This window comes from Etheostoma spectabile, chromosome 15 (genome assembly GCF_008692095.1).
Source record: "Etheostoma spectabile isolate EspeVRDwgs_2016 chromosome 15, UIUC_Espe_1.0, whole genome shotgun sequence".
Taxonomy (NCBI): Eukaryota; Metazoa; Chordata; class Actinopteri; order Perciformes; family Percidae; genus Etheostoma; species Etheostoma spectabile.
In genome coordinates this window covers 14,275,210-14,300,721 of record NC_045747.1, presented here as the reverse complement: position 1 = coordinate 14,300,721, position 25,512 = coordinate 14,275,210, and the positions used below count along the sequence as shown (strand labels likewise).

Below are 25,512 nucleotides of genomic sequence, written 5' to 3'. Positions count from 1 at the left end.
TATTTATTTGCTCTATTAGCGGCTTACAGCTGAGGGTTTTTGTAGAGGGTGTTGAAAACGTCCTGAGCTTTACATGGACCTTGACTGGGCCCTACCTGTTCTTCATACCATTAGGAAAACAAAACCTATGCTGCTTGCGGGAAATCCCTGTTGCTGTTTTGCATCATTTTGAATGAAGTTGCAAGTTATTGTTGCTTGGGTTGAGTACATCTTAAGTCAAGCTAAACATTTGGAATTTGAGTGAAGTACAAAACATTTCCTGACAGTTTAAGGGACAAAGTTAGCAATCAGGCCAAGATAGTTACTAAGGGCAACTACTTAGTAATAGGGAGTTGGGTTGGGAACCGGAGGGTTACTGGTTCAAGTCCCCGTACGGACCAAAGTATGGTGGTGGACTGGTAGCTGGAGAGGTGCCAGTTCACCTCCTGGGCACTGCCAAGGTGCTCTTGAGCAAGGCACTGAACCCCCAACCGCTTGGGGCGCCTTTCCATGGGCAGCCCCCTCACTCTGACATCTCTCCATTAGTGCATGTGTAGGTCCTGAGCATGTGTGTGTAATTCAGGCCTGTGTGTAGTGTGTGTAATAACAACAGAGTGAAAAGTGTAGTTTCCCCTTGTGTGATTAATAAAGTATAATAATAAAAAAAAGGCAGATAAGGGATAAACTTGCAATTAAACTAAAAGTAGTTTCTCAGTGATTTCTTCCCCAAATTAAGTATTGTTTCAAAATGCCCGACATAAATGTAGCATCAAGTTATTGTAAATGCTTAATTATGTTAATATATATTTAGTAAATTATTGTGTACATTTGTAATCTTAATCAGTGGTGAACAGCCTGGACAGATACACTTTGGCAACAAATTTAACAAAGTTGAAAAAAATAAAAATATTTTGTTTATTGTTTTACTTATTTTTGTCTTAGCTGTGACAACCATAATCTTATTGGATATTGTGGCAGCATCATTTGAAGTCACGAGTGTCTTTTCTGAAATACCTGACTTTATTCAGTTCTGGCTGCAGTCCAAGTCAAGTGACTCAAGTTCACACCCTTAGTTTATAATGTTGTCAACACTATTACAGTAAATGGCATTTAAACCATGACTAATGTTAGTAGCTATCCTTAAACCGGTGTAAAGAATCACTCAGACTGAAGTTAAGGAAATCTGAAATGCAGCATAGGTGTCTCTCTCTCACACTCTCTCACACACTCACAAAATGAACATGCCATAACAGTGGCTAAGAGTTGGATGGTTTTTATGAATTGAAATTGTAAACAGTCCACCATGCATTGACACCCACTACAGCTTGTTTACAGTGTGATAAATAGTTATCTTCTCCCGAACATCACTATGAAGACTGCTGGGTAGCTTGCCCCACCACCATGTTTGGATTGTATCAACGAACTATCCAGTAAACGTGGACCACGACAAAGAAATGTGGCTGTACACTATATAGACTACTTAGCATGTGTGTGGAAGTAACTGTACTGCAAAGTCTAGCAACAGAACAAACAATGCCAACAACTACAGTATCACCTGCAGACATGGTAAAAACCATACTAATGTGCGACCTCATCCTCAATGGTTTGAAATAAAACCCTGCCAGTGATAAATGTACAAATAGTGTATCATTTACTGTATAAATAGGCATCTATGTTGTCAACATGAAAACAGTGTTTTCTTGAAGGCAACAATTGGGGAAATTTTGTTTATTGCTAAAAAAATATTTGATACCCAGTCCATCATTAACATTAGCCTTATCAGTTCATCTGCGATGTTTTCAATCATATTGTTCAGAATAAGGAAGAATGTTGAAAATAATGTTGCTACTGCCTATGTGATAATTTAATCTTTTCTGACTAACATTTAAAAAAAAAATTCAGATATTTAAAATACATGGGAGCTAAAAAACAGCAGTGTTAGGTATTTGCACTCCTCCCTATATGACTTGTAACAATTAAATTTAGTTACATTTTCCACCAATCGACTGATCAAATGGCCTTGATCAACTGCCATTTGACTTGTTTTAAAGCCATGATGTCTCTCTCTCATGGGCGGGCCAAATTCTCTGGGCAGGCAAAGCAGAGAAAGGGGAGGTAACCTTGCCCCTTATGACCTCATAAGGAGCAAGATTCCAGATCGGCCCATCTGACCTTTCATTTTCTCAAAGGCAGAGCAGGATACCCAAGGCTTGATTTACACCTATCACCATTTCTAGCCACTGGCAGACCATAGGCAGGCTGGGGGGGACGCATATTATGTTAAATAAAAAACTCAAAATTATATATTTTAATGCCATGGGCCCTTTAAGGACTTTACCCCTCAAAGAAGTTTTATCTTTATACCCATGAAGATGGCTGGGATGTTCAAGTGTCTGTCAGTAATGGAAGGCACCGTGGCTTTAGGTCCCAAGGTCCAGTTTGTTGTAAAAGAACTCTACACTACATAAATGTTACCTCGAGTGACGAGTTGTAATCAAATTGGAATGAACAAATGTCATTAAACGCAACAAAACCAGGTCAATTGTACAATAAATAATGGTGGAAAGTGTGGCATTGTTATAACTTGGACCTATAACTTTGGTACACTTAATGAGAAATGTATATGCAGAGTATTGACCCATTGTGAGTACTGGGAAAGAGAAAATGACAACATAAAAGGGGAAAAGTAATGCCATTTTGACACTTTGTAATGCTCAACTTGATCAGATATTTCCAAACAACGCTCTGTCCGACAATTCCCTTGTAAAATGTCATGTACATACCATAAATTAACTCTGATATGACAATAGCTAGCAATGTTGTCCCATCTTGGTGTGTGAAAGTCGCCCATCGTCTGTTAAGAAATCTGCAAATAATTCTGTTGCCAAATTTATTTCTCGATCAGTCCTCCATCTTTTAATTTGAAGTAGAAGAACTTCTCCAAGGTGTTGGCGCTCTTACAGTACTCGCTGTCTGGAGGGTTGTACTCGCGACAGTTGGTGATGATTCGCTGCAGGTCGGCAATGAAAAGCTTCTTGGTCACATAGTACCTATTCTTTAGTCTCTCTGTCATGGTCTTAAGGTCTGTGGGGACAAAACGGGAGGAGAAAACAAGAAATGTTAATTCATAATAATTCAATGCATATCTGGTGGCAAAACAGGAAGCAAATGTAACCCGGAAGAAGAAACACTGCTGTCTAATCAAAAAGATGCTCGCTCGCTCACCAATGGGGAAGCGGATAATCTCGTAGTAATCTGGAGCCTCCGATTTTTTCACTGGTTCCATGAAGGGCCACGCATCAGGATGCGTCTGTTGAAGAGATAAAGATCTGATTAGTTTACATTGCAGCACGGTGGCCAATGGTAAGTGCTGTGGCCTCAAAGCAAGTTCCGGGTTTGAATCCAGGTCGTTCCGAGCCTTTCTGTGTGGAGTTTGTATGTTCTCCCCATGTTTGCGTGGGGTTTCTCCGGGTGCTCCGGTTTCCCCCCCCCATCAAAAAAACATGCACTAGGTTCTCCAGTCAGTGCCCTTGATCAAGGCACTGGCTCAGAGCTGGAGTTGGTCCCCGGGTGCTGTAAATGGCTGCCCACTGCTACCTTGAGGGATGGGTTAAATGCAGAGAAGGAATTTCGCTACATGTATGTGACAATAAAGTACCACAACCTTACCTTTTCTTGTAGGTATGTGTGTATGTGTTTTGTGTTCCTGTCTGGTGTCAACAGGTGACCCTTACCTTTATCTGGGCCAGGAGGTTCTTTAGCATGTTGTATAACACGTCCGGATCCTTCACCTCTTTCCTGCAAAACGTGGAATGATAAATATGTTAAATATTGACGGACTGTAAAAGAAAAATCCCCTAGGCGTCTTAATGAGGGGAGTGCATTGTAATCAGGGAAAACTGTGGACTTTTAACCTGTTGACTTAAAAGTGTCACAGTTACAAATATTGAAGCCATTATGTGAAGAATTTGTAAATGTCTTTTTTGGCGCTCCCAAGTGGTAGGATCAAAATACACACTGTGGCAGACTGCAACAGCACACAGGTGGCCTTCCATAGCACCAGATTGTTACACAGCAAGGACACACACATCTCAACACTACAAGATTTATTTAAATAATATATGCTAAAAGCTTACCCTTTGTCCTTGTTACTGGGTTTCCAGCCGGTCTCTCCTAGAAGAAGAAAAAAAAGACGTAAATACTGATAGAACTGATTTATGAAAATATGTTTTCATTGTACACAAATCAAACCCTCACTTATGCCTGGAATGCTCTCCACCGGGATCTGTCGTACTCCCTCTTTAAAGCAGGTGAGACCTGGGTAAACCTTTCTGATCTGGCTCTGTTTCCTCTCAATCAGCTTCTTAATAATCTGTTATGACATTTAGGATTATGTGATCATTGAAAACACCAAGATTCACAGAAGAAAACATGTTTTGGCTTAAATGATCACGGCCTCACATACCTCCTTCTGTCTTTTAATGATATGAGAGAGCTCCGTGTAGGGGATTCTCGGGTTCAGCTCACACTCCATGAGGGTCGCTCCTTCGTAGTCTTTGATGTATCCAAGGTATCGACTCTTCGGCACTTTGATGTCTTTGGAAAAGCCCTGCGAGGAAACCAGAAATTACTGAAAGGACAAGGTGGAGCAAGAGGACTGGGGCAGAGCGAATGCACAGGTCACGCCTACAGTACCTGCTTCTTGAAATAGCCAATGGCGTACTCGTCTGCGTAAGTGAGGAAATAGAGGATGTTGTGTTTGATGTGGTACTCCTTCAGGTGGTTCATTAGGTGGGTACCATAGCCCTTATATTAAAGAAGACAAGAGAAAAGAATGTCAAAAAACAACAACACTTCTACTAAAAAAAACTATAAGGATACAGTATTTATGAGCCAGGCAAAGCAGAAGAGGTGAGGTTTTATAGAATACAAACTGTTTATTAAGGCAGAAATATTAATATTATTAATATAATGAAATATTAAAGCACTAAAAGGAAAAGTTGGCGATTGTCATTATTGTTATAAAGAATCAATATGGTGCACCGTGGCTACTTCTGAGAATGTGTTTTAGGTATCTCTGACTACCATGTGCAGGAAGTCTTTCTTTTATAACTAGGAGTATCTCTTACGGCGTTTCCGCACGGAAGGTTATTACTGTCGCACACCGGGTTGTCGCTGCTTGAAAGAAAGCGCGTAAGGGGCTAAGAGAAGAGACGGGCTGGAGAAAACTGTACAGTGTGTCTACTGCAAAATCAAACTAGCTTAGCATGATAACAGCACGACGTCAATGCTTCAGCATCTCAACAGAATACGTCTGTCTAACTTAATCGTCCATTCTATAAGCGGACCTGACAAAAGTAAATCACGTCGTATGGACGATGAAACTACACCAAAACACAATAACTACCAAAATCAAAGGCAAGAAAACGTAGCGGTGACAACAATTTGATTTAAAGAGCCGACTTGTTGACTATCCCGTCAGAAAAACAGCCGATTGTTGGGCATCGCTCTCTCTCTCACACTCTCTCTCTCTTCACGGAGAAACAGCTGATCAACAATCTGCTAGCATAAGCGTAAATGAGCTGTGTGACATTGTAATCAAATATATAAATGAAAATAGGCTGAGTAAAAACTAATATCAACATATGTCTATGCCTATATACAGATCAGTCTTAGGTTGAAACTTGTAGTTCTAATAACTAAGTTGTACAATATAAGGTAATGTTTATGTATGTTTAATGTGTGCTTTAGTTTGTGGTTGTTGTTGCATTTCAGAAAATGTTTTCTGTAAAAACAATGATATGGCACTTAAATGCATTTAATATGTTTAGTTTTTTGAGAGATGATATTGTAAGCAATGTAGGCATTAAAAATGTTGGTTTCCAAAACTTAAACCAAACTATTGTATATTATTGCTCTTCAATAAAACAAAAGTATTTCTTATCCAATTACTCGATTAATCGGTGGAATATCTGTAGAATATTAGATAACTAAAAAAATGGATAGCTGCGGCCCTAGAAGCTACTACAAATTAAACAGTGTTGACAAGCACCTTGTTAGTCTATTCAGACCACCACAACTCAAGAGTGTAAATAGCTATTGTGTACCTTAACTTGCTCATTTGACGTGACAGCACAGAAGACGATCTCCGTGAATCCCTGAGTGGGAAACATCCTAAAACAGATGCCTCCAATGACGCGGCCATCTTTGATGAGGGCTAGGGTCTTGTGCTTCCTGTGAATGTAGGAGACATCAGAACGGTGGACAGGCGTCTGATGGTGATGTGTGGTAGGAGAACATTTACTTACGGGTCAAACACCAGTCGTGTGATGTACTCTTTGGGCATGCGAGGTAATTGATGAGAGAAGACATTCTGCAGGCCCACCAGCCACATCAGGATCTTCTTGTTAGACTTCTGGGAAAGTGAGTTTCCAATGACGTGAAACTCTATGATTCCCCGCCTCTCCTCCAGCCTGGCAGTCTCATCACGGGCAGCGTTCGGCGTCAGCAGATTAGTCTGGCAATATTAAAGATGTAAACTGTTAGTACCACAGTCGAAATGTGTAATCAAATGAGATGGGTTGCCCAAAATACCTCAGGTCCAAGCATGGCAGCAGGGTCAGTGATTGTCATCATGACTTCATTGACCAGCTCCATAGGAATATCTCCCATCACACGGATCCGCTTGGCATCCTCTAGGGTCAGTGCCTCCGGAAGTTTACGCTTCTCTCCTGAACAGAACACGACATTACTCAGCTCAAAGCAGTGAGAGGAGACAGCTAACAATGATCTTCGAGCCATCAGAGGGTTTTGTTAATCACAACACCATGCATCATCAACCAGTAATGAATGCATGTCATAGAAGCGTATTGGGTGCTTTACAATGGCTTTCAATGATACACAATACTCCATTAGGCCTTCTAACTGCAGGAGGTGTTTGTGAGGTGTCACTGTAGCTCCTGAGAGTCTGCCAGAGAGGTAATGGGAAAACCAAAGAAGAAGAGCTGACAGACCTGTGATGGGCTCTGCGCCTCCAGTGTCCATGCTGCCCAGGGAGGAGACGCTGCTCAGACCTTTGGGCAGAGCGCCGGACACTGCAGCAGGACTGATCACTGCAACGGAGAGACGCCCACGTACAGGTAATTCATTACAAACCCTCCAACAGGAACTGTGACAGCTGCGACATATATTTACTATTATACTACTTACTATAGAATAGTCATTTTACAACGAGTTTCTGTTTGCAACCTTTGTATAACAAATAAGTTTAAAAAAAAGCAATAAAGCTAAACCATTACAAACAGTATTCAGCAGTATTAATATAGTATATAATATTGATAGTTGATAGCAGTTGATAATATATATGTACCTATATATACTTTTGAATGATTCTAACTTATTATACCACCTCAATTAGGATTTTGGAGTTGCATGACTAGACTCATTTCTGCACAAATCATGTACACAGTATGACCAATGACAGTGTCCGGTTTTTAGCCTACTATCACAACACATCATAACGTTCTTGTGATTTTTGTCTTGTTAATATTGTTGTCGTTTACTGTCTTAGTGTTAAAAATCTGTTGCGCTTTTGATTTTACTCTATGGTAGGAATGTCTGTCTTATCTGTTGTCCATTTTTTTTGTCTTCTTCACCGCGGAGATGGTGAGAACCGAACTTTCGATTCCTCTGCATGTTTAGTATACGTAAAGAAATTGACAATAAAGCTGACTTGACTATAAATGCTTTTCTTTGTGTTATCCGTTCTTTATGCGTTTTACCCCGTTTCTTCAAATGCTAGATTGTGAATTCTCCTTTGGGCGTGAATAGGTTTTATCCTTTTACCCTAAAACTGAAAATTGTTGTAATGGGATGACTCTGCATTGGATGTACACCCGCCTCACCGGTCTGGTGTCCCAGCTGTGTGCCGTCGGAGGCAGGCATGGTGAAGTCGGACTCCCAGATTGGGGAATTCTCACCATAGATTTCCTCCTCCAGCATGGACAAGAACCTGATGTCATTCAGCATAACAAGTTATTTCAAATGCATTTATTAACAGGAGCCAACAGCTGCAGGGGAAGCAAAACAAAAGGTGAAGAACCGTAGCCATGAGAGCAGAGCTACAGGAATCAATAAATCATCTTCTTTTATGTTTTTATTTTAGTTTACATGACTGAATGTAAAGTTCACCAAATAACTTTAATCTCTATAGACTAGTTGATATGAGACTTTATTGTGGGTATTATAAAATAAGCCCAGTTTTTTGTGCTATGGAATCCGACTGCAGTCTTTTTTCCTACATTAGAACTCGTTATTCCCCATCTTTCAAAATGATCAGTAAGCATTTTTACTACTTTATGTCAAAAAAAAAGTCTTTGCGCTTTGATATAATTAAATTACAGAGCATGACCTTTTATCTAAGGATTTATGCTGCTTGGTTAATGCTTATTGTGCTCAGCCTGAATGCAAATCTACAATAAGCTTCTCTAGCAGTGCAGTTTTTTAAGCTAATATAAAAAATATCTGGTGAAGATGGATACTTCCATTGAATCCAAATATTTTTTCAGCTGTCATTGAAGCTCTAAGAATGACTATTTCAAGAGAGTCTGCTTACTTGGGAAAGTGTGTGAGGATGAGCGTGCGTTTTTCTGGCAGCAGTTTGTCCTTCTCCACTCTGAACTTCTCCAGAAGCTGGCGTCGGGTCACAGTGAAGATGGATTTGAGCAAACTGCGGCCGAACACGTGAGTGGTTTCGTAGCGCGGCAGGCTGTCGTTACTCTGGGGCACGTGGCAGTAGCACAGCCACCTGGGAGTCAGAAGGAAAAACACCGCTAGTGAACTGACTGACATATCAGCATCAATCACAGAAATCTAACAAGGAAAAGTGTTTACCTGCTTACTTTAACAACAACAAACCTGGTGTAGTCCACTTTGTATGCTGTCCCATCGTCTTTCTGAGTGCGCTGCCGATACTGTGTTGGTGTCTCCAGCTTCCAGTAATTTAGGCACAAGAGGAACATCTTTGATAGCTCAAACATGGTCTGCCTTTCCTTTGGTGCCAGGTGGCTGAATTTATACTGAACAAAATTCAAAACCCCCTTTGGAGAAAAAGGAAACAAAATATCAAGAAAAGGAGGCAAAGTAGGATGAATTTTTATGAAAAGGGTGTGCACACAGGACACCACCTACTGTCAGGACAGACAGCACAGGAAACAAGCATGCCTATCTTCAGAGGATGGCAGTATAGTCCTGTGGCTTTTGCAGCTACTGATGAACATCAGGAAGAGACCTGAAGATGGTTTTAGTTTAGTTCACCTGCTCGATGTTGGGCTTTTCAAAGGGTGGACTTCCGAGGGATCCCTCTACGACTGGCTGGCTCATCTGCAGGATGCATTTCCTCAGCAGCTAAGGGAAATGGGACAGAAAAGAAGAAAGTGTGGATTGTTTAATGTTTAACTGGGCAAAATAATACATCATGCACATGGACTCACAGTTATTGGTAGGTCTGTTTTAGGGCTGCACACTTTTTTTTTCTCAATTGTCATCCCAATATCAACTGGCGCAATATTCATATCGCGAAAGACACTCAGATTTTTACTTTGGTGGAAAGAAAATGTCAGCAGAATAATAATGTAACTGCTACTCTTGTTCTTAGTGCTGCCTTTAATGTTCATTTCAAAGTTCAATTTGTTCGGTAAAAGAAAATCAGAAATGATTTCCTTGTCTTTGTTTTAAAATCAAAAATCAATCTGTTGTACTTTAGCAGACTACTGAATTTAGCAGAACTGAGAACGCTTTAATATCTGTTTATTTATTGCAAGTTATATCATAATGGCAATACTCAACAAGGTTGTAGAATATTGCACATTTTCCTCACATTGTGCAGCCCTAGTCCGTTTTACCTAATGTGAGACCCACTTTGGCTTTGCCTATTAAGACAAAAACGTCCCGTTTTCTCAACAGCACATTCTGCAGAGCCATTAAATCTCTGAACAGCTCTCCATCCCTGAACTAGTAGTACCTCATTAAGATAGGTTCTCCTAACGAGCCTGGATAATCAGCTCATATTTTTACAATACTCTTTTATATGTTTTTTATGCCAACCATACTAGCTGTATTTGATCTATTTATTGTAAAAGTTTGTGGATTTGCGCTCTGCATCCCTATGCACCATGTCACGACATCTGTCACTCTAGCTTCCTGGACTGACATCCAGGTATGTGGTGAGCGGTGTGCAATCTTTTTTTTTATCTGCCTGTATCAAGTGTGTTCCCGTGTGGGATACCGCATGTGTATATACCTGTATATGCTCTGTTTTCTGTGTGTGTCTTTGTTGATGTCCTGTCACGAGCACACTGAAGCAAATTCCTAGCAACTTGCACCGAGTTGTAAGGCAACCAAGAATTGAATCTTGAATCTTACCTTGAATAGGTAGAAGTAGACCTGTTTGGTGTCGGTGTCCTCCTCTTTGTGTACAGACATGAACAGGTTCTCCACGTCCACCACCATCCCCAACAAGCGGTTTATCTCATCCTCAGACACATTCTTCAGGTGGGACACATGATCAGCTGTAAATAAAAACAAAAGTCAAAGTACAAACATACAAGGTGTCAAACAACATTGTGAATCAAAAGTCCCTGGAATATGTATTTGATACTGGGAGAAACTAAGGCTGGGGTGTGCTGTGGAGGGTGGTTAGTTGGTACCCAGAGCATGTCCACAGCTGCGGCACGGCTCGCTCAGGCTGGCTGCTTGCTGTTGCAGGTCCATTCGTGTGGCTGAGGGTGGGTTTGGGTTTTTCCATCCATTGCACTTGCATGTGTCACTAGCCTGAGAATAAGCACAATATGCTGAACACCAAATAAAGCGACTTAAACAGTAACTCTCTGCAGTTTTTTTGTATGCCAATGAATGACTAAACAGTGAACTGATAACATGAATGCTTTCATCAAAGATGTAATGTGACTATTAGCTACACATGTCCGGGAGGCTTACTGGCTAGCTAGCTAACTAGCTACAAAAGTTACCAATTACGCTAGGTCATTGTTTATGTTTTTGTTTGCTGTGCCTTGGCCGTGCAACCGTTCCCGACCCCACACACAGTTATGCTAATACTACCCGAGGAGTGCTTTGTTGTGGTGAACTTTGGCTAGCTAAGCTAGCTACCTTGCATGCGGAGAATACGCCAAGTTTCTCAAGCTTTTTCGCCCGTGGAAAAGCTCGGACTTGGGCTTTCTTCTGGCTTGCACGTTGTTGCTGGCTAAGTCCCGGTCTAGCCGGGTCACTACTCGCTGATCCGGAGCCTGTCGCGGCAGTACTGGAACCAGCTGACCCAGTAGACTGGACTTGGAGAAGCCGGGGTTGCAAGGCCTGCGCCGCCGGGTCCGACATGTCCACGCTGCTAAACTGCTCTTCCTCTGCTCCAGTTTACCTCATATGCTGCCTTCAAGTGCTGTCGGCGAAAAAAGATTTAAAAGGACCGCACGCAGCAATGTTTAGAAATGGAAATATTATTTTGAGATCGTCCCATTAAAACAGAGGTATTTATAACACATACATAAAGTATACAAAGACTGCGCACAAGTGATTTTACGCTGGAAACAGACTTTTCGTCACAGTATCAATCAACCTTTCAATGTACAAATAACTCCAATATGTTTTGGTTTACACATCCCCAAATTACGTGACCACTACGAAGGGTGCGACGTTGTGTACAATTACATAGAGCGTAATAATCCATATAGCTCAATTTTTACGTAATTTTTGCAGTCTACACCAGTGCCTAATTTCAAAGATTTATTTTGAAAATCTTCACCGGAAATTTCTCTCTGCCGTTAGGCTGCTTTGTTTCTCGTGTACGTGTAAATCATGATTTTATCTGGGAGAAAAAGCCCCATTATCTAAGGCAAGAAGTTATTAGAGGCAGTAAAAAACAAGGAGATCTGGAGGTTCTTGACTTTAATATATATATATATAAATTCAATGGATTTTCTGAAGTCAAGAATCCCAACAGTATCTGGAACGCTTTTCCTGCATACTTGTTTAAATCCATTTGTGGCATAAATGTCTTTTTAAAATGTAATTATTCTGTTGACAAAATCCTGATTAAATTAGCTAACTTTCACAAGCCTGGACACTGGTATACAATCCTAACTCCAGTCCTCATAGATACTTTATCTGGAATAATTGTGTACATAAATAAATCGCTCATAGTTTGATAATGGAATTTTGTTAGTTGGACATCTCTCAAATAAGAATGTTAGGCGTATGTTATGTTACTGTCATATTCAGAATTCCTTCAAAAAAATTCAGACATCAATGCAGAAATGCCATCCTTTGTTATGCTATACCTGCAGGTTATCGTCATTTTTCAAGAATTGTGAATGTCACATAGGAAAACATTGCTTCTAAAGGTGTTTTTATAGAAGGAATTGATATTGACAATAGCTCGTGCAGTAACATGCAATATTTGTTTTGGACTATACCATACTTTCTGTAAAATGATTTTAGTCTTCTATTGAGTGGGAAAAGGCATGTACTATTCTTGAGAAATATTGTATTAATAATAAGGTAAAATAATTAAGATAGTGCATAAAATTTACCCCGTCAAAGAAGTACCAAACCTTGCTTGAATTTATTTAATGTTAAACTAAAACGGTTTTGCACCTCGTTGTTGCCTGTCGTTGACTCGAGGCTATTTAACGTCCTGAGCGTACACTGCCCTCCAGTGGTCAAAGTTATAAACTGCGACATTTTACATCCATAAAGTTCTCGTCTGTACGGGCATAATGCCATGCTACCACTTCCGGTCTTTACGTTTTCAAAACAAGGTGACCATTCGCAGCAATCGGGAAACAAACTAAAATCATCATAAAATGATCGCACTATTCCTTTCGCGGTTACCGTCACAGATTACCGCTATATCATTTTATGTAGAAATTATATCGATATTCCTTCTGATTGATATCAAGAGGTACAGTATCAATAAGCATGTCATGTTTATTTTGCTATCAAACAATACGCGCTAACGTTACTATGTGGTGGATTTCGATAAACAGCTGTGCAATAAATATTACTTTATTACTTACTAGTAGACCGAATATTAGAAACACGCGCAGTCACTCTCGCTCTTTGTTGCGTGAGTGGGAGTATGGCTTGAACAGATCTTCGGTTGTAGGCTACCTATGGGTTTTACACAGAACTGTTGTATTTGAATATTCAAGTGCACTTGAAAGCAACACGCCTCGCCTGTGGTGATTTATCAGTAACGCAGCCTGTTGACAGTTGTTTTTTTTTTCCTCACTCTGGTTAAGCCTACATATAAATAAACATGATCCAATTTAATAATATTAATTTAAGATGTAAAACATCTTCTTTTAGATTTCCTGAACACAGATCTAAGATGGTTTGAAAAAAAATAAAAATAAATAAATAATCAGAGCAAATATTCCACTGGTGGTGGTTACTAGTTGAAAGATTCAGTCATTCATTTTGGATGTAGTGAAATGATTTATCAGGCATTCATAAAAGATACCTTCCTCCTGTTTATTGCTCACTACCCATGAACCCACCACCTAACAGCAGTGGCTGGTGTGCAGGTATGGTTGTGCTACAGTTGAAATCGATCCCTCCCTGATATAAAGAGTAACAACAAAGACAGAGAGAGAAACGGAAGCTAACGAGAACACCTTAATTCACAAAGTTGATGAGACAGAACCAGTGCATTTAATACCATAGATCTTCAGAGAAAAAAATTAAGACATGAAAACAAATCCATCACAAAATAAGTAAGGTTGACAAAACATTATGTAGAGATTGGGAAGATACTGTTTTGACAACTACTGACTGATTATAAACTTGAAAAGTCTGATACAATTACAGCAATTTGTCAATACACAGCTGTGGTTTTGGTCAAGCAAACACATCCTGCTTTATGTATTTGTCATTATACACAGATGATTCAAAAACAATACATTAATGCTAAATTTACTTATGGGTGACCATTTTAATAAAGTACTGTTTTACGGTATATGGTTTGATAACATAGATGGATGATTGTGAAACCTAAAGGCTTTAAAATCACACCCAACAGCCCATCAAAAGAAGTTGAAGTAATAATAGTGATAACATAAAGTAATAATTCAATCTACAAAACTCTATAAAGAAGGAAAGATCTCTCCATTCCCGTTCTCCCGTTACAAACCTCGTCTCCATCTTTTCCAGGAAAAGACAGAAAAGTAGGACTGCTGCATGCGCCTGGAGTGTTAACAGTGATGGAAATACTAGAGAAATGCATGGCGCATGGGAGAGCAGGAGTCAGAAGACGAGAGGACAAGGCCAATGAGCCTGTTTCTATTCCTTCCTGTTGCTTTCATTTTATTTCCTCTACACAAATACAGAAAGGAAAGGTGAGCCAGAAGGCCCTGTTAAGTGGCCATTGATAATGACTGATTTTTTTTTTCTTCTCATTTTTCCATGAATGGTTCCCCACCCCCCGCTAAGGTGACGTCAAGTGTCCATCATCATCAGTAGAGAGGTCAAAGATTGGCAAGTCCTGGGTTTAAAACATGATTCTGTAAATAAGCCTGTGGGTAGATTTCTTGATTCACCCGTCAGAGGGGTCTGGCAGTTTACTGGCCGGTGGACTCTCTTGCCAAACAGTTAATTGGTGGTTCGGGTTGACCAATGGGGCATTGTTTGACAGCTGGCTAATATCTGGTCTGGTTGATCGAGGCTGGAGATTGGTTGGATCAGCTGTCTCGTCGTGTTGGTTAGTTCCCGCCCCCACAGCACTGGCCGCTTCGGCCCTGCGGTGCAGCTTCCTGCAGGTCCACGCCGCCTCGGGTTCGTCCACCAGCGGCCGCTCCACCCTGGGGCTCGTTCTTGGGGAGCTTTTTGGCTGTTTGGGGTCAAAAGCATAATGAATTCATTTCTGAACTACGAGAAACATGACATCCCGTATTGATTATTCTGCCGATTATATTCTCAATAGTTTTGCCTGTAAAATTTAAGGTATTTAAAGATGCCATCTTGAGCTCTGGCAAATGACATTCCTGATATTTATAAACTGTAGGATTAATAAAGTAATCAGGAATATAATGGGCAAATTATTCAATGATGAAAATAATCATTAGCCCTAGAGTTTTTTTGTACAAACATGAACTGCTTATCAAAACAGCTGCAGATCTATTTTCAATGGATGGCCTAACAGACCAATTGTTGCAGGATGACAGGAGCGTAAAATGTGCCGAGCTCTTACCGATAGCCATAAAAATCTCATTGACATTCATAGCCGTCTTGGCTGAAGTCTCCATGAAGAGCAAACTGTTGTCATCTGCATATGCTTGTGCTTCCTAAAGAAAGACATACAACAGAAAAAACGACAAATTCACAGCTTATATTATTTCTTCAAGTTTTAATTAAAAGAATTGTAAACTTCAATATACATCCCTCTTTACCTGGAAATCTATGGCTCTCTTGTTGGCCAGGTCCGCTTTGTTTCCTGCCAGTGCAATAACAATATTCGGGCTGGCTTGTCGCTGGAGCTCTTTCACCCAGTTCTTAGCACGTGTGAATGTATCCTTTAAAAAAAAATAATACAAAAAACATACAGTTAGTAACATGAGACACTATGCTTTTAAACTTTAAATCCCTGATGCAAGTATTAAATGTTACATATGAAGGTCTGGAGCTTTCTCTTGAATTAACAATCAACCCGAACTGGAAGACAAGGGTTGACAAATAAATGTCATGAGACTGTCTCGGCCGACCCTGTCCCGTTACCGTCCATGTTACTTACTGTGTTGGTGATATCGTAGACCACGATGGCGGCCTGGGCTCCCCTGTAGTACATGGGTGCCAAGCTGTGATACCGTTCCTGTCCTGCAGTGTCCCAGATCTCAAACTTGACCGTCGTATCGTCCAAACATACCGTCTGTGTGAGGAAGGCAGCTAGAAAGAATACATAAAATATATAAGAAAAAACACTAGAGCAGAAGAATCACATTTTACAGGGCTGAAGTGTAATATTTAAACTTCAACATGCAGTGATTCAGACCACGATGAAAGGAGGAGGAACGGTACTGAAAATTGAAAGACCAAAAAAAAAAAAAATATTTAAATTGAATTCAGGGAGTTATGGTGCTATGTACACCATTGACAAATGGGCAAGATTGTTCAGCAGCATTATTAGTTTGAATGGAACAGAAACAAACTACAAATCATAGCATGATTAAGAAAATATGCCAGGAAGGGGAAATAAGAGAGTATTATGGAATTACACAAAAGAGAAAAAAGTATTCTGTGTGTACAGTAAAAACATACTGTAGCACATACCGAGCAGAACAGAACTCGCTCTCTGAGCCGACTGTCACATGAGGAAACGGAGAACTCACTTGCACATATTTTAAAGCTTTGTAATCTTTGACCAGGAATGCAGCTCACCACACCATTCAGTAGAATATAAAACATGCTGACTCGCAAGTCTTTAGTTGGTGTAAGCACTGAGCATCCTGTGCACACATCCTACAGCCACATTACTCATAAGTTGTAGGAAACATGGAGAAATGTTCATTTGACGTAAAACAAAAATGAAATGACAAAAAATGTGACTTGTCAGAGTGTTCAGGCTGTGGGAGGCCAGTGGGAAAGAGCTGAGTAATGAAATAATGAACAAAAAGCCCAGTCACAGAAGTGGAAGAAGCTACAGTGGAAACCTGTCACAGTTGTTTTCCCCCCAGGACGGAGGATTTGTCTTTTACGTACCCGATAAAAGTTTACTTCAGCGTAGCCCTCAAGCTCTAGCCCCCGCTACGTAGAAAAAAACAACACATTTTGACTGCATTCACACACATGCATTCGGTCTTCAGGCGCTCCAGCGATAACAAAACTCTTCCCATTCATTTTGTATTGGGGTAATGCGTTTAGGTTGTGGCAACCGGGGGATGCAAGGGGGAGCCAGGAAAAAATTGCAGCAACCTGCGGTGAAAAGGTGACACAGATTTAACTTTTGGAGAAACACAACCCGCCGTCCCATGGTGAGGGGGTGTGAGAGTCCAGTACAGTAAACCGTAAACATCACTGCCTCTATCGCTGCCACAAGAAAGTTCTATAACACTTTGAGGGTAAAAAAACAAAACAGCTGACTGTTTGCTGCAACAAGCTCCCTCTGTCTCTTTTCTTACTCTCTCTGTGAATTAAAGTTGCCTTCAAGTGCGATCGTAAATGTCGAGATCTATAAGTGATCTGAAGAAAATAATAATTGTGAAATATAAAGTCTACTTGTACTACATTTGTTTTGTTTTTTTGGAGGGGAGGGGGGGGGGCATCTAAGAGCCCCTCCCATCACCGCACATGCCTTGAATTGACAATTTGCCGGATTGCTTTCTCTGATCTGATTGGGCACTTAGCCCCACCGCTTTACAGTCTTGCTTTAAAATGTAACAATACTTGTCACTCCCCGATGTAAGTTGAGTGCAGATTTACGTTGCGCGCAGGTCACTTTGCGTCAAGTAGCCTACAAGATGCTAACGAGAGACTTCTGTAATACCAAAACAGAATAAAAATGAACCTACTTAAAGTTTCTTCACTGCTGGCTACAAGCTAGCATCAAACACAACAAAGGTCGTCAGTTGAAGGCCGTTTTGAGCTAACGTTAGCAATCAAACAATCCTAGACAGCTAAAACGTTTTTGAAATGATTTCCATCTTGTGTTATTCTTTGTAATGAGATAAGTTTACTATTTCACGGATTTCACAAATTTCAGCATGACATGTTATGCCTTAAACCGTTTAAATCTGAGCATGCGCGAATCATATCTGCACTCGACTTACATCGGGGAGTGACAATACTGTTTCTTTAGCTTCTCTGATCTGCAGGAGGTCCAGGAAATCCCCATGGTTGTCTCAATTCCTTCCGGTTTCAAATGACTTGAAACAGAAGAGTCCATTTTCAGCTCATGTCCAAATACATTAAATGCGTTTCCACAAAATCAACCCAGCTGTCTGCTATGTATGAGCTGGTGGCTCATGGGAAAGAGGTAATCAGTTGAAAATAACTGATTCTGCCACTCCTCCTTCTGCACAGGCAACAGAAAAGACCAAGAGCAACAAGCAAGCATGCAGCTCCTCTGCACTGGCAGGAAAATGGTTTTTCCTGATTCAGCCTTCATGTTATGCTGACATGTTGAAAATATTTGTGAGTACAAGATAGAGAGATTCTTTACAGTCACATGATGCATTTATGACGATGATAGATTAGAAAGCTTGAAGAGCAGGAACAACTCTGGGAAACACAAAACCCTCACCTCCGATGGTGCTCTCCTGGTACTCGTGGAACTGGCCTTTAACAAAGCGCAGCACCAAGCTGGACTTTCCCACCGCCGATTCCCCCAACAGCACTAGCTTAAACTGGCAGATCTTGTTGCTCGCTGCCGTGCCGTTGGTCCGTGCTGGTCCGCCTCGCCCTGCCATGGCGCTGTGTTGAAAATCGGGAGAAAGATGTAGAAGCCGGGGAAAGGGGGAGGAAGTCTGGTTGGCTTCAGGCTTGGTGCAGGGGCTGGTGAGGCTGAGCTAGATGGGGAGGGTGGGGGTGGGGGGGAGGGAGGGGGTAAGTTCAGTTCAGGCAGCTAGAGGAGCCAGAGGAAGAGAAGTCCTCACCAGTGGGAGCTGGAAGACACAAAATATTCAGTGTGTGAAGCTTTAGTCCAAACAGGAAACAGGCTTTCTTGTAAAACAACCATGTCATCTGCTAAATATTAAAGCCAGTGTTTTCATTTAAGTTGCTAATAAGACTAGTGAATTGAGTAAAATATAGAGCAACTGTAAAATAAATCCCACTAAATCTTTTGTTTTGGTCAAGAATACCAGCAGGCAATTTAGAGTTTAGGTTGTTGACATAGAAACATGCATCACACCGGGGCTGGGCCTCCAGATAAAGACTTTATTATCTAACCATGCTTAGTATAAACAAGCGCAGGAGGAGAACACTTATTAGAAATTGTCTGAGCATCATGCTCCCACATGTATACATGGTGTACCATGCGATTAAATTCTTACTTTTGTTTTAATGCAGCATAACTGCTTAAAAGAATACACAGGATGAACAAGCACATTTTAAAATATGTCAAATATATAATGAATAATACATACAATACTAATTATACAGTACAAATAAAAAGTGGATCAGGAGAATTGATGGTGCAAATGTACATAAGTACTGTAGGTGTAGATTATGTCAAACCAAAACTGAAGAAACGAACCACAGAAATGAGTATGAGTACAAGTATCCCCCCCCCCAGATTAGCTCAACCCTTTTGTTCCTGTGAGTCATCTATTAACAGATATCTGGCCACAGTTGGAAGCCATGACTATAAAGTGTTAAGATCTCTGTGGCTGTTTCCATGTAGCGATACTAAAACTAGATAAGGAAACTTTAACATTAATCAGAAGTCAAAAATGAAATAATTTTAACACTGCATCTTCCGGAAGCACATTTTGTGGCATTAATAAAATCTTAACTATATCTTTTTGTGGAATTTAGACAGTTTACAATTGTACTACAAGGAACCTGTATCACAGAGGTTGACTTTAAAGTTTTTAAAGTATTTCATCCAGCCTTATTTGGCCAAAATTAGCCACACAACTTCTACACATACGAAGAGAGTAAAAATAAACAAGCGATTTATTCTCTTGACTTTGGCCTGCTTTGCATATTTGAAACCCTGCCTAATCTTTTTTTTTTTCATTTGGGTGATACACATGAGGTCAGCCAGCTTCTGCTTGGTCAAAGGACAGGAAACACAACTCAGCCAAAAGCAGGAAGTGAAGATTGCAAGACATTTACTGCTGAGCACATTAACACTTGGGATAGCCACAGCTTTGTCACCAGGATAACTTAATGCAGAAACATAATGTCTACTGAAGACAAGTAGGTGGGTAAACTATTCGTAAGTAAGGGAAATGTCGAGAATAAGGAAAACATAATGACCCCAGTGCTGATGGTCTTTTCAGTTTGGTTGTGCTAGGCTTTTTTTTTCTCAGCTCATTGCTTAGCCAGACTTAAGCTTCAGCATGTGACAGGAGATCATGGCTCTGTCCATAAAATATTCACAACTGGCATGCTTCATTTGACAGAGTACCAACCATACTGCATAGGCTCATTTTAGGAACACATTTCTGCTATGCAGGTCTACATCTACCAGTAGGTTTTGCAGCATTAGTTTGATTTCAGAAATCGTTTTCACAGAGCATCATGGGATCTAAAAATAAATTTAAAAATCTGTTTACTTTTGATTCTAGGACGGCTACATGGTTGTACACCTGTGTCCAACTACTAGACTCATAAGCAGTACATGTAAGGTCTCACTGGACTCTTGAAACAGCAGACATGCACACACACTACCACAAGGCCTGAAAGAGCAGAGGGAATCCTTCACAGCAACAACAGAGCTGGAGAAGGAATAGAGGAACTCTGTTCGCTGGGTCAAACAGACGGTCTGTCCTCATTTGATTGCAAGCAGCAGAGACTATGAGCTCGCACCTGTGCAAAATCCTCACAAGAGAAGGAGAGGGTAAGGGACTGGGTTTGTGGAAAGGAAACAGACCTACATAAGATATCTGAAATCTCGCCTGATTGCTGTTCTTGAACAAGTTGCAGAAGAATTACATTTTGGGAACAATAAACTGGAATTCAAGTCCGGCATTCTTTCATGTTGTCTTTAAAATAAAATAAAAATAAGCCTTCATCGCATGTTGACATTATTTACAACTTGTAAATTTCGTTGGCTATATGAAACTACTGATTTGGAAGGTCTGGGTGAGACAGGTGGATAAATCTATATTAACAAACAGGCCCAGGAATAGGTTTTGTTATAGAGCACAGGAACTACATATGTGGGATTTCTTTTTTTCAGCCATTCACAGGAGGAATTCAGCGAAGGAAGGTTTCAAAGACATGAAGAGTAGCCAATGCAAAACAAACCTGTGTGTCCTGGGCTTAAGATATGTTATTGCTACCAACAGAAACTATTTATAGGAAAATAAACAATTATTGTGTCTAATTCTATACCCAGTGTCTTCTTCCTACTAATTGATGTTGTAGTACCTGTTAAGTTCTTAAATGGTAGCATCAATGCCAAAAGTAGAAGAGGCTGTCTAGCTTGCAATCAGAGACTCTTTGTTGCACTGAGACAGTCCTGTACACATCTTACACTGCCTGCGACGGATGCTTTGATGGCATCCCTAATGGGCTCTGAAGACTTCCACAGGGAAGTGGGTCAAAGAGAGAAACAGTGGCACACGGGTCAGTGAAAGGGGGAGGAGAAAATGCAGGAGAAAGGGGAAAACTAGAGGGACAGCCTGTGAAATATTCCTAGTGGCTCCTGCTGCCAGAATGATACCCAAGCACTTAGCAGTGATTGCAGTGCATTGAACACCTAAATATGAGCATGTGTGCACAAATTAAATGCCTGTATAGATACACAGAACTTATGGCAGTGTAATTCAAACGCAAAACCTGCACTAAAGAATGTAAAAACGACAGATAATTTTCCTATAATTAATTGCTGTTCTGTATGAAAGCATACACTGTGACATGGCCTCATTTTTTGCAATAGTTAAAGAGGAAGGAAAATACCAAGTTACATTTTTCCTCTGCAGGCCATGCAATTTAAAATCTGTTACATGATACGTTTTATGCAAGGGACTTGGCAATTGATTAAAGCAATAGAAAATTTAAAAAAATAATTTGCAGTAAACTTAACAGTGTGCCAGCTTGTAATAAAAAAATCTGAACTCATTGACACATAACTTTTAGGAGTCAAACAACCTTTGCGGCTGGCGTCACGATCATGGTTTCAAGAACACAAGCAGGGACTTGTGCTGCTCACTTCCTTCGAAGGGTGGGGTCCTGGAAGAACTGGTGGTGTCTGATATGAGGAGCTGCATCACCATCCTCCTTTTTTCTACTCTTCCAAATGGTCAGACTCTGGCCTGGTAGTAGCAAATTTCAATAGAAGGAGGCCATGTATTCTAAGTAAGTGAGTTAAGGTTTCTAATAAAGAATGGCTTTGGAAACAGTGATAGGGAAACTGGGGGTATAACACAGGAAGCGCAAACATGATACGCATAAACTAGCAGTTAGCAAGGCCAATAGGAAATCACAGGGACTTCCTTTTCCCGTGACTGATGTGTGAAAAGCTCCATACCCAAGCAGAAAAATATAGCTACCATAGGTCCAGTTAAAATCTGCACCTCCCTGAAATCACAGTTAAACATTAAAAACTAACTAATACATTTTAAAACATTTACTCACTGACAAAAATAAGTACCATGTTACATAATTGCTCACCATATGATTCAGTGATCTTACAGTATAGGAGTCTTGCACAGATTTTCTAAACATGGAATTTAAAAAGACAAAAGGAAATTTTCCCTTTATGCATCTCCATCTAAGTGCAATCTAATTTTATTTCAAATAAAATCCTATCTTTACTGGTGTAGGCAGTCCATGATATGGTCTTTGTCCCCTTCATGCCCCCAAGAAAAAAAACGGCGCTTCAAAATTTGCTCCTTTCTGCAGATATAAAAATGTAGGTTGAGGACAAGTTGATGGCAGATCACCACCACCGGCTTAAAGACACATACTGCTATCATAATACACTTCAGGAAGTTGAAACGCATTAATTCAACAGTACTGACCTACAACTTTAGAAGGTGCTGAAACATAGCCTGGGTAAAACTCAGATGCTTACTAAATAAACCCAACCATTATGATGGGGAGCGGGGGGAAAAGTCCCAGTCATTCTTTCAACGGCTGGTTTGTCAAGATGTGTCACCACTTTAGAAGGACAAGGTCCATCCGCCATAAACCTAACAAGAGCTCAAGAAATTAACTGCAATTCCCCTTTCTGTCTCAAAGGTCCAAGCTCTGTTCCCCTTATTAAGCCATATACAGGAGCTCCAAAGATACATGCATGCATAAATAGATTTGCTTTTAAATGCAAGGAGACACACAGACAATAGCATCAGCAATGTAAATTTGCAGAATTACCACACAAATGCTGTCAGAAGTAATGACATCTTTATGACACTTAATGGGTGAAAGTACAAACTGTGAGAACTGTGAACCCTATTAACTACCTTAGATGAGTAATTAAGTTAAAGCTTAATTGATGTGCACTGAAAATGCATTTAACAGCATTTTAAAAAGAGAGTTAAAAGCTATCAAACCACCATAGAGCTACTTGAGGAAAACAAGTGGGAGTTATCTGCGACTAGTTTTAGCACAGTGATAAACTGGCTTAACGGTAACTCGTACAACGTTAGAAAAGAATATATGTATATATATATATATAAATTATTAAATTATTATTATAAAAATAATTATATCTAATATATTTATATCTTATCAACTACTGTAACGTAGCTAGCTAACCAAAATGTGCACCGTGGCTATGATGGTAAGATTTAGCTAGTCATGGAAATAAAATGGAAATGGCTAGCTAGTTAACGCTAGCTATGATCCCCGGTCAAAATAATGCGACCGCCTTCAATAACAATAGTATAAAACAGACTGCTAACTTACTAAGGTCAACTAGCTAACATCCAAAATTGACATTATTGGATGCTCAGCACTAGCTTGCTAGCTTAAATTGTAGCCAAACAACTAATGCTTAACTCTGGAAATTAAAACTTGCATTCTGAAAAAAAGCGTTAGCAAGGTTAGCTATGATAGCCAGCTGTCGAAATCGTCATTAGACAACTTTCTGGTTCACGGCCCCACGTCGTCAGCTGTTTGACATTTGACTATTGTTATTGTGTCTGCTGCTGGCATACACATATGTCATATGCTTTTTGGCAAATGTTCGTGCCAAGGCTTTTTGGACATGTTATGTGGTCCCCTAGGGCTAGAAACTCGTAGCCTCTCGATCCTGTCTGATGGACATGTCGACTGAACCCGGACTCGGGTGAACGATTGACCAAAATGTGACAGAGCGTGTCTAAATACGGTAAACAGCTAACTACTCGACGAAAAAGTTGAACATGCGTTACGTGTTCCTATTTACCCTCATGTTCTATCAATTAAATTTGTGTGACTTACAATACTTTTTCTCCTTTCGCTGGTCTCATCGGCGGTGTCTGACTTCGTCTTCTGAGGCTCTGGCCTTTCCTTCCGGTTAGCGATTTTTCCGGGAACGTCCCACTTTTTGTCAGCGGCGGTCTGACCAATGACAAGAGCAGTCTACACAAGACACCACTTTCTGCAGTACAGAGGAGGCGTGCAGACCCTCTTCATTTCAGATTTACAAATATTGCACCAAGTCATCAATTTTCTGTTTGTGAATGCTTGATTTCAACATAATCAATAATCAGATGTATGTTTAAAACTTGAAAACAAAATCTAAACACTGCAAACAGCATTTTTAAGCATCACATCTAAAATAGCCTGGTTACTTACAGCCTGCACAATTTTAAGTTTAATTTTAAGTTTTTAAATTTTAAGTTTAAGTTGCTATTTATTTTGCCAACATTAGCGACTGGTTATATTTACATTCAGATAATTAATACAAAATAAATACATCAACCCATGAATTAATACATATAAGTATATAAAGTAAATCAACCATGATCCACATTTACCAGCTGCAACATTAATGTGAAGTACACATAAATGCAACACTAATTATAATATAGAAACAAAACATATGATTTTGAAATTGGGCCATTCTGCATACTAAGTCATTTTTTCTTTTGGTGCTTGAAGTATATTTTGATAATAATACTCATGCACTTTTACCTAAGCAAGATTTTGAGTTTGCTTGTAACAAGGTATTTTCACCCAGATCCCTTTCCAATTTCTCACCAACTAGTTTCTTCAATTCACTATTATTTGTCATGCATGGGAGCATGCCTTGTGTTTGTTTTAGTTTCTTTGTCGATGGTTACGTGGCCTTGCTGGTTGTTTTTTTGCTGCTAGACTATTGTGGTGATGAACATGTACAACCAGAGAAAAAAAGATCAGACGGAAGGAGGAATATCACTCAATTTATTTAATCTCTTACTGTACTAGACAGACATTATAACCATGTTTTAAGTCACTCTGACAATCATTCTGGCGAGGACGCAACAAAGCATGCTAAACTAAACTATTGCTAAATCAAAGAGACAAGCTGACTGTGGCTTCACACAACACTTTGTTCCAGAAATCCCCACCCACCTCTGAAGTGGGGGGTCAAGTCTTCTACGATAACAATTTCTTGACTGGAAATTCTGTACTCTGGGATTTGTATAATGAATAATGTATTTTTCTGAGTTTTAATAATAATAATAATAATAATAACAATAATTTATTAATTTCACAAGGGAAATGACAATGTTATCACTCTGTTGTTAGAACACACATGCACAAATGGAGAGATGTTTGAGTAATGGACAGTTGCCCTGAGCAGCTGGGAGTTTGGTGTCTTGTGTCGAGAACTGGCACCTCTCCAGCTACCAGTTTACCACCATACTTTGGTCTGTATGGGGAATCTTT

The 25,512-nt window shown here is 40.1% G+C and overlaps 2 protein-coding genes and 1 long non-coding RNA gene across 3 annotated transcripts; 1 reads left to right on the top strand and 2 right to left on the bottom strand.

The window, feature by feature from the left end:
* Window positions 1-1,236: 1,236 nt before the first annotated feature.
* kat2a (K(lysine) acetyltransferase 2A) lies at window positions 1,237-13,251 on the bottom strand. Its single transcript, XM_032537947.1, has 19 exons — window positions 13,068-13,251; window positions 11,146-11,431; window positions 10,686-10,809; window positions 10,402-10,547; window positions 9,295-9,384; window positions 8,896-9,077; window positions 8,594-8,785; window positions 7,884-7,990; window positions 6,993-7,091; window positions 6,574-6,710; window positions 6,288-6,496; window positions 6,087-6,213; window positions 4,675-4,785; window positions 4,445-4,588; window positions 4,237-4,351; window positions 4,116-4,152; window positions 3,714-3,777; window positions 3,205-3,289; window positions 1,237-3,063 (listed from the first exon to the last, which is right to left on the bottom strand). The coding sequence occupies exons 2-19, from the start codon at window positions 11,368-11,370 to the stop codon at window positions 2,870-2,872; spliced, it is 2,388 nt and encodes a 795-aa protein (XP_032393838.1). The 5' UTR covers window positions 11,371-11,431; window positions 13,068-13,251; the 3' UTR covers window positions 1,237-2,869.
* LOC116703300 (uncharacterized) lies at window positions 5,742-18,870 on the top strand. Its single transcript, XR_004335392.1, has 3 exons — window positions 5,742-5,857; window positions 11,179-11,189; window positions 18,858-18,870. It is a non-coding gene; the product is annotated as an uncharacterized LOC116703300 (long non-coding RNA).
* Window positions 13,658-24,216, bottom strand: rab5c (RAB5C, member RAS oncogene family). Its single transcript, XM_032537958.1, has 6 exons — window positions 24,079-24,216; window positions 18,284-18,644; window positions 15,779-15,930; window positions 15,438-15,560; window positions 15,239-15,332; window positions 13,658-14,878 (listed from the first exon to the last, which is right to left on the bottom strand). The coding sequence occupies exons 2-6, from the start codon at window positions 18,447-18,449 to the stop codon at window positions 14,751-14,753; spliced, it is 663 nt and encodes a 220-aa protein (XP_032393849.1). The 5' UTR covers window positions 18,450-18,644; window positions 24,079-24,216; the 3' UTR covers window positions 13,658-14,750.
* Between the last annotated feature and the right edge of the window lie 1,296 nt (window positions 24,217-25,512).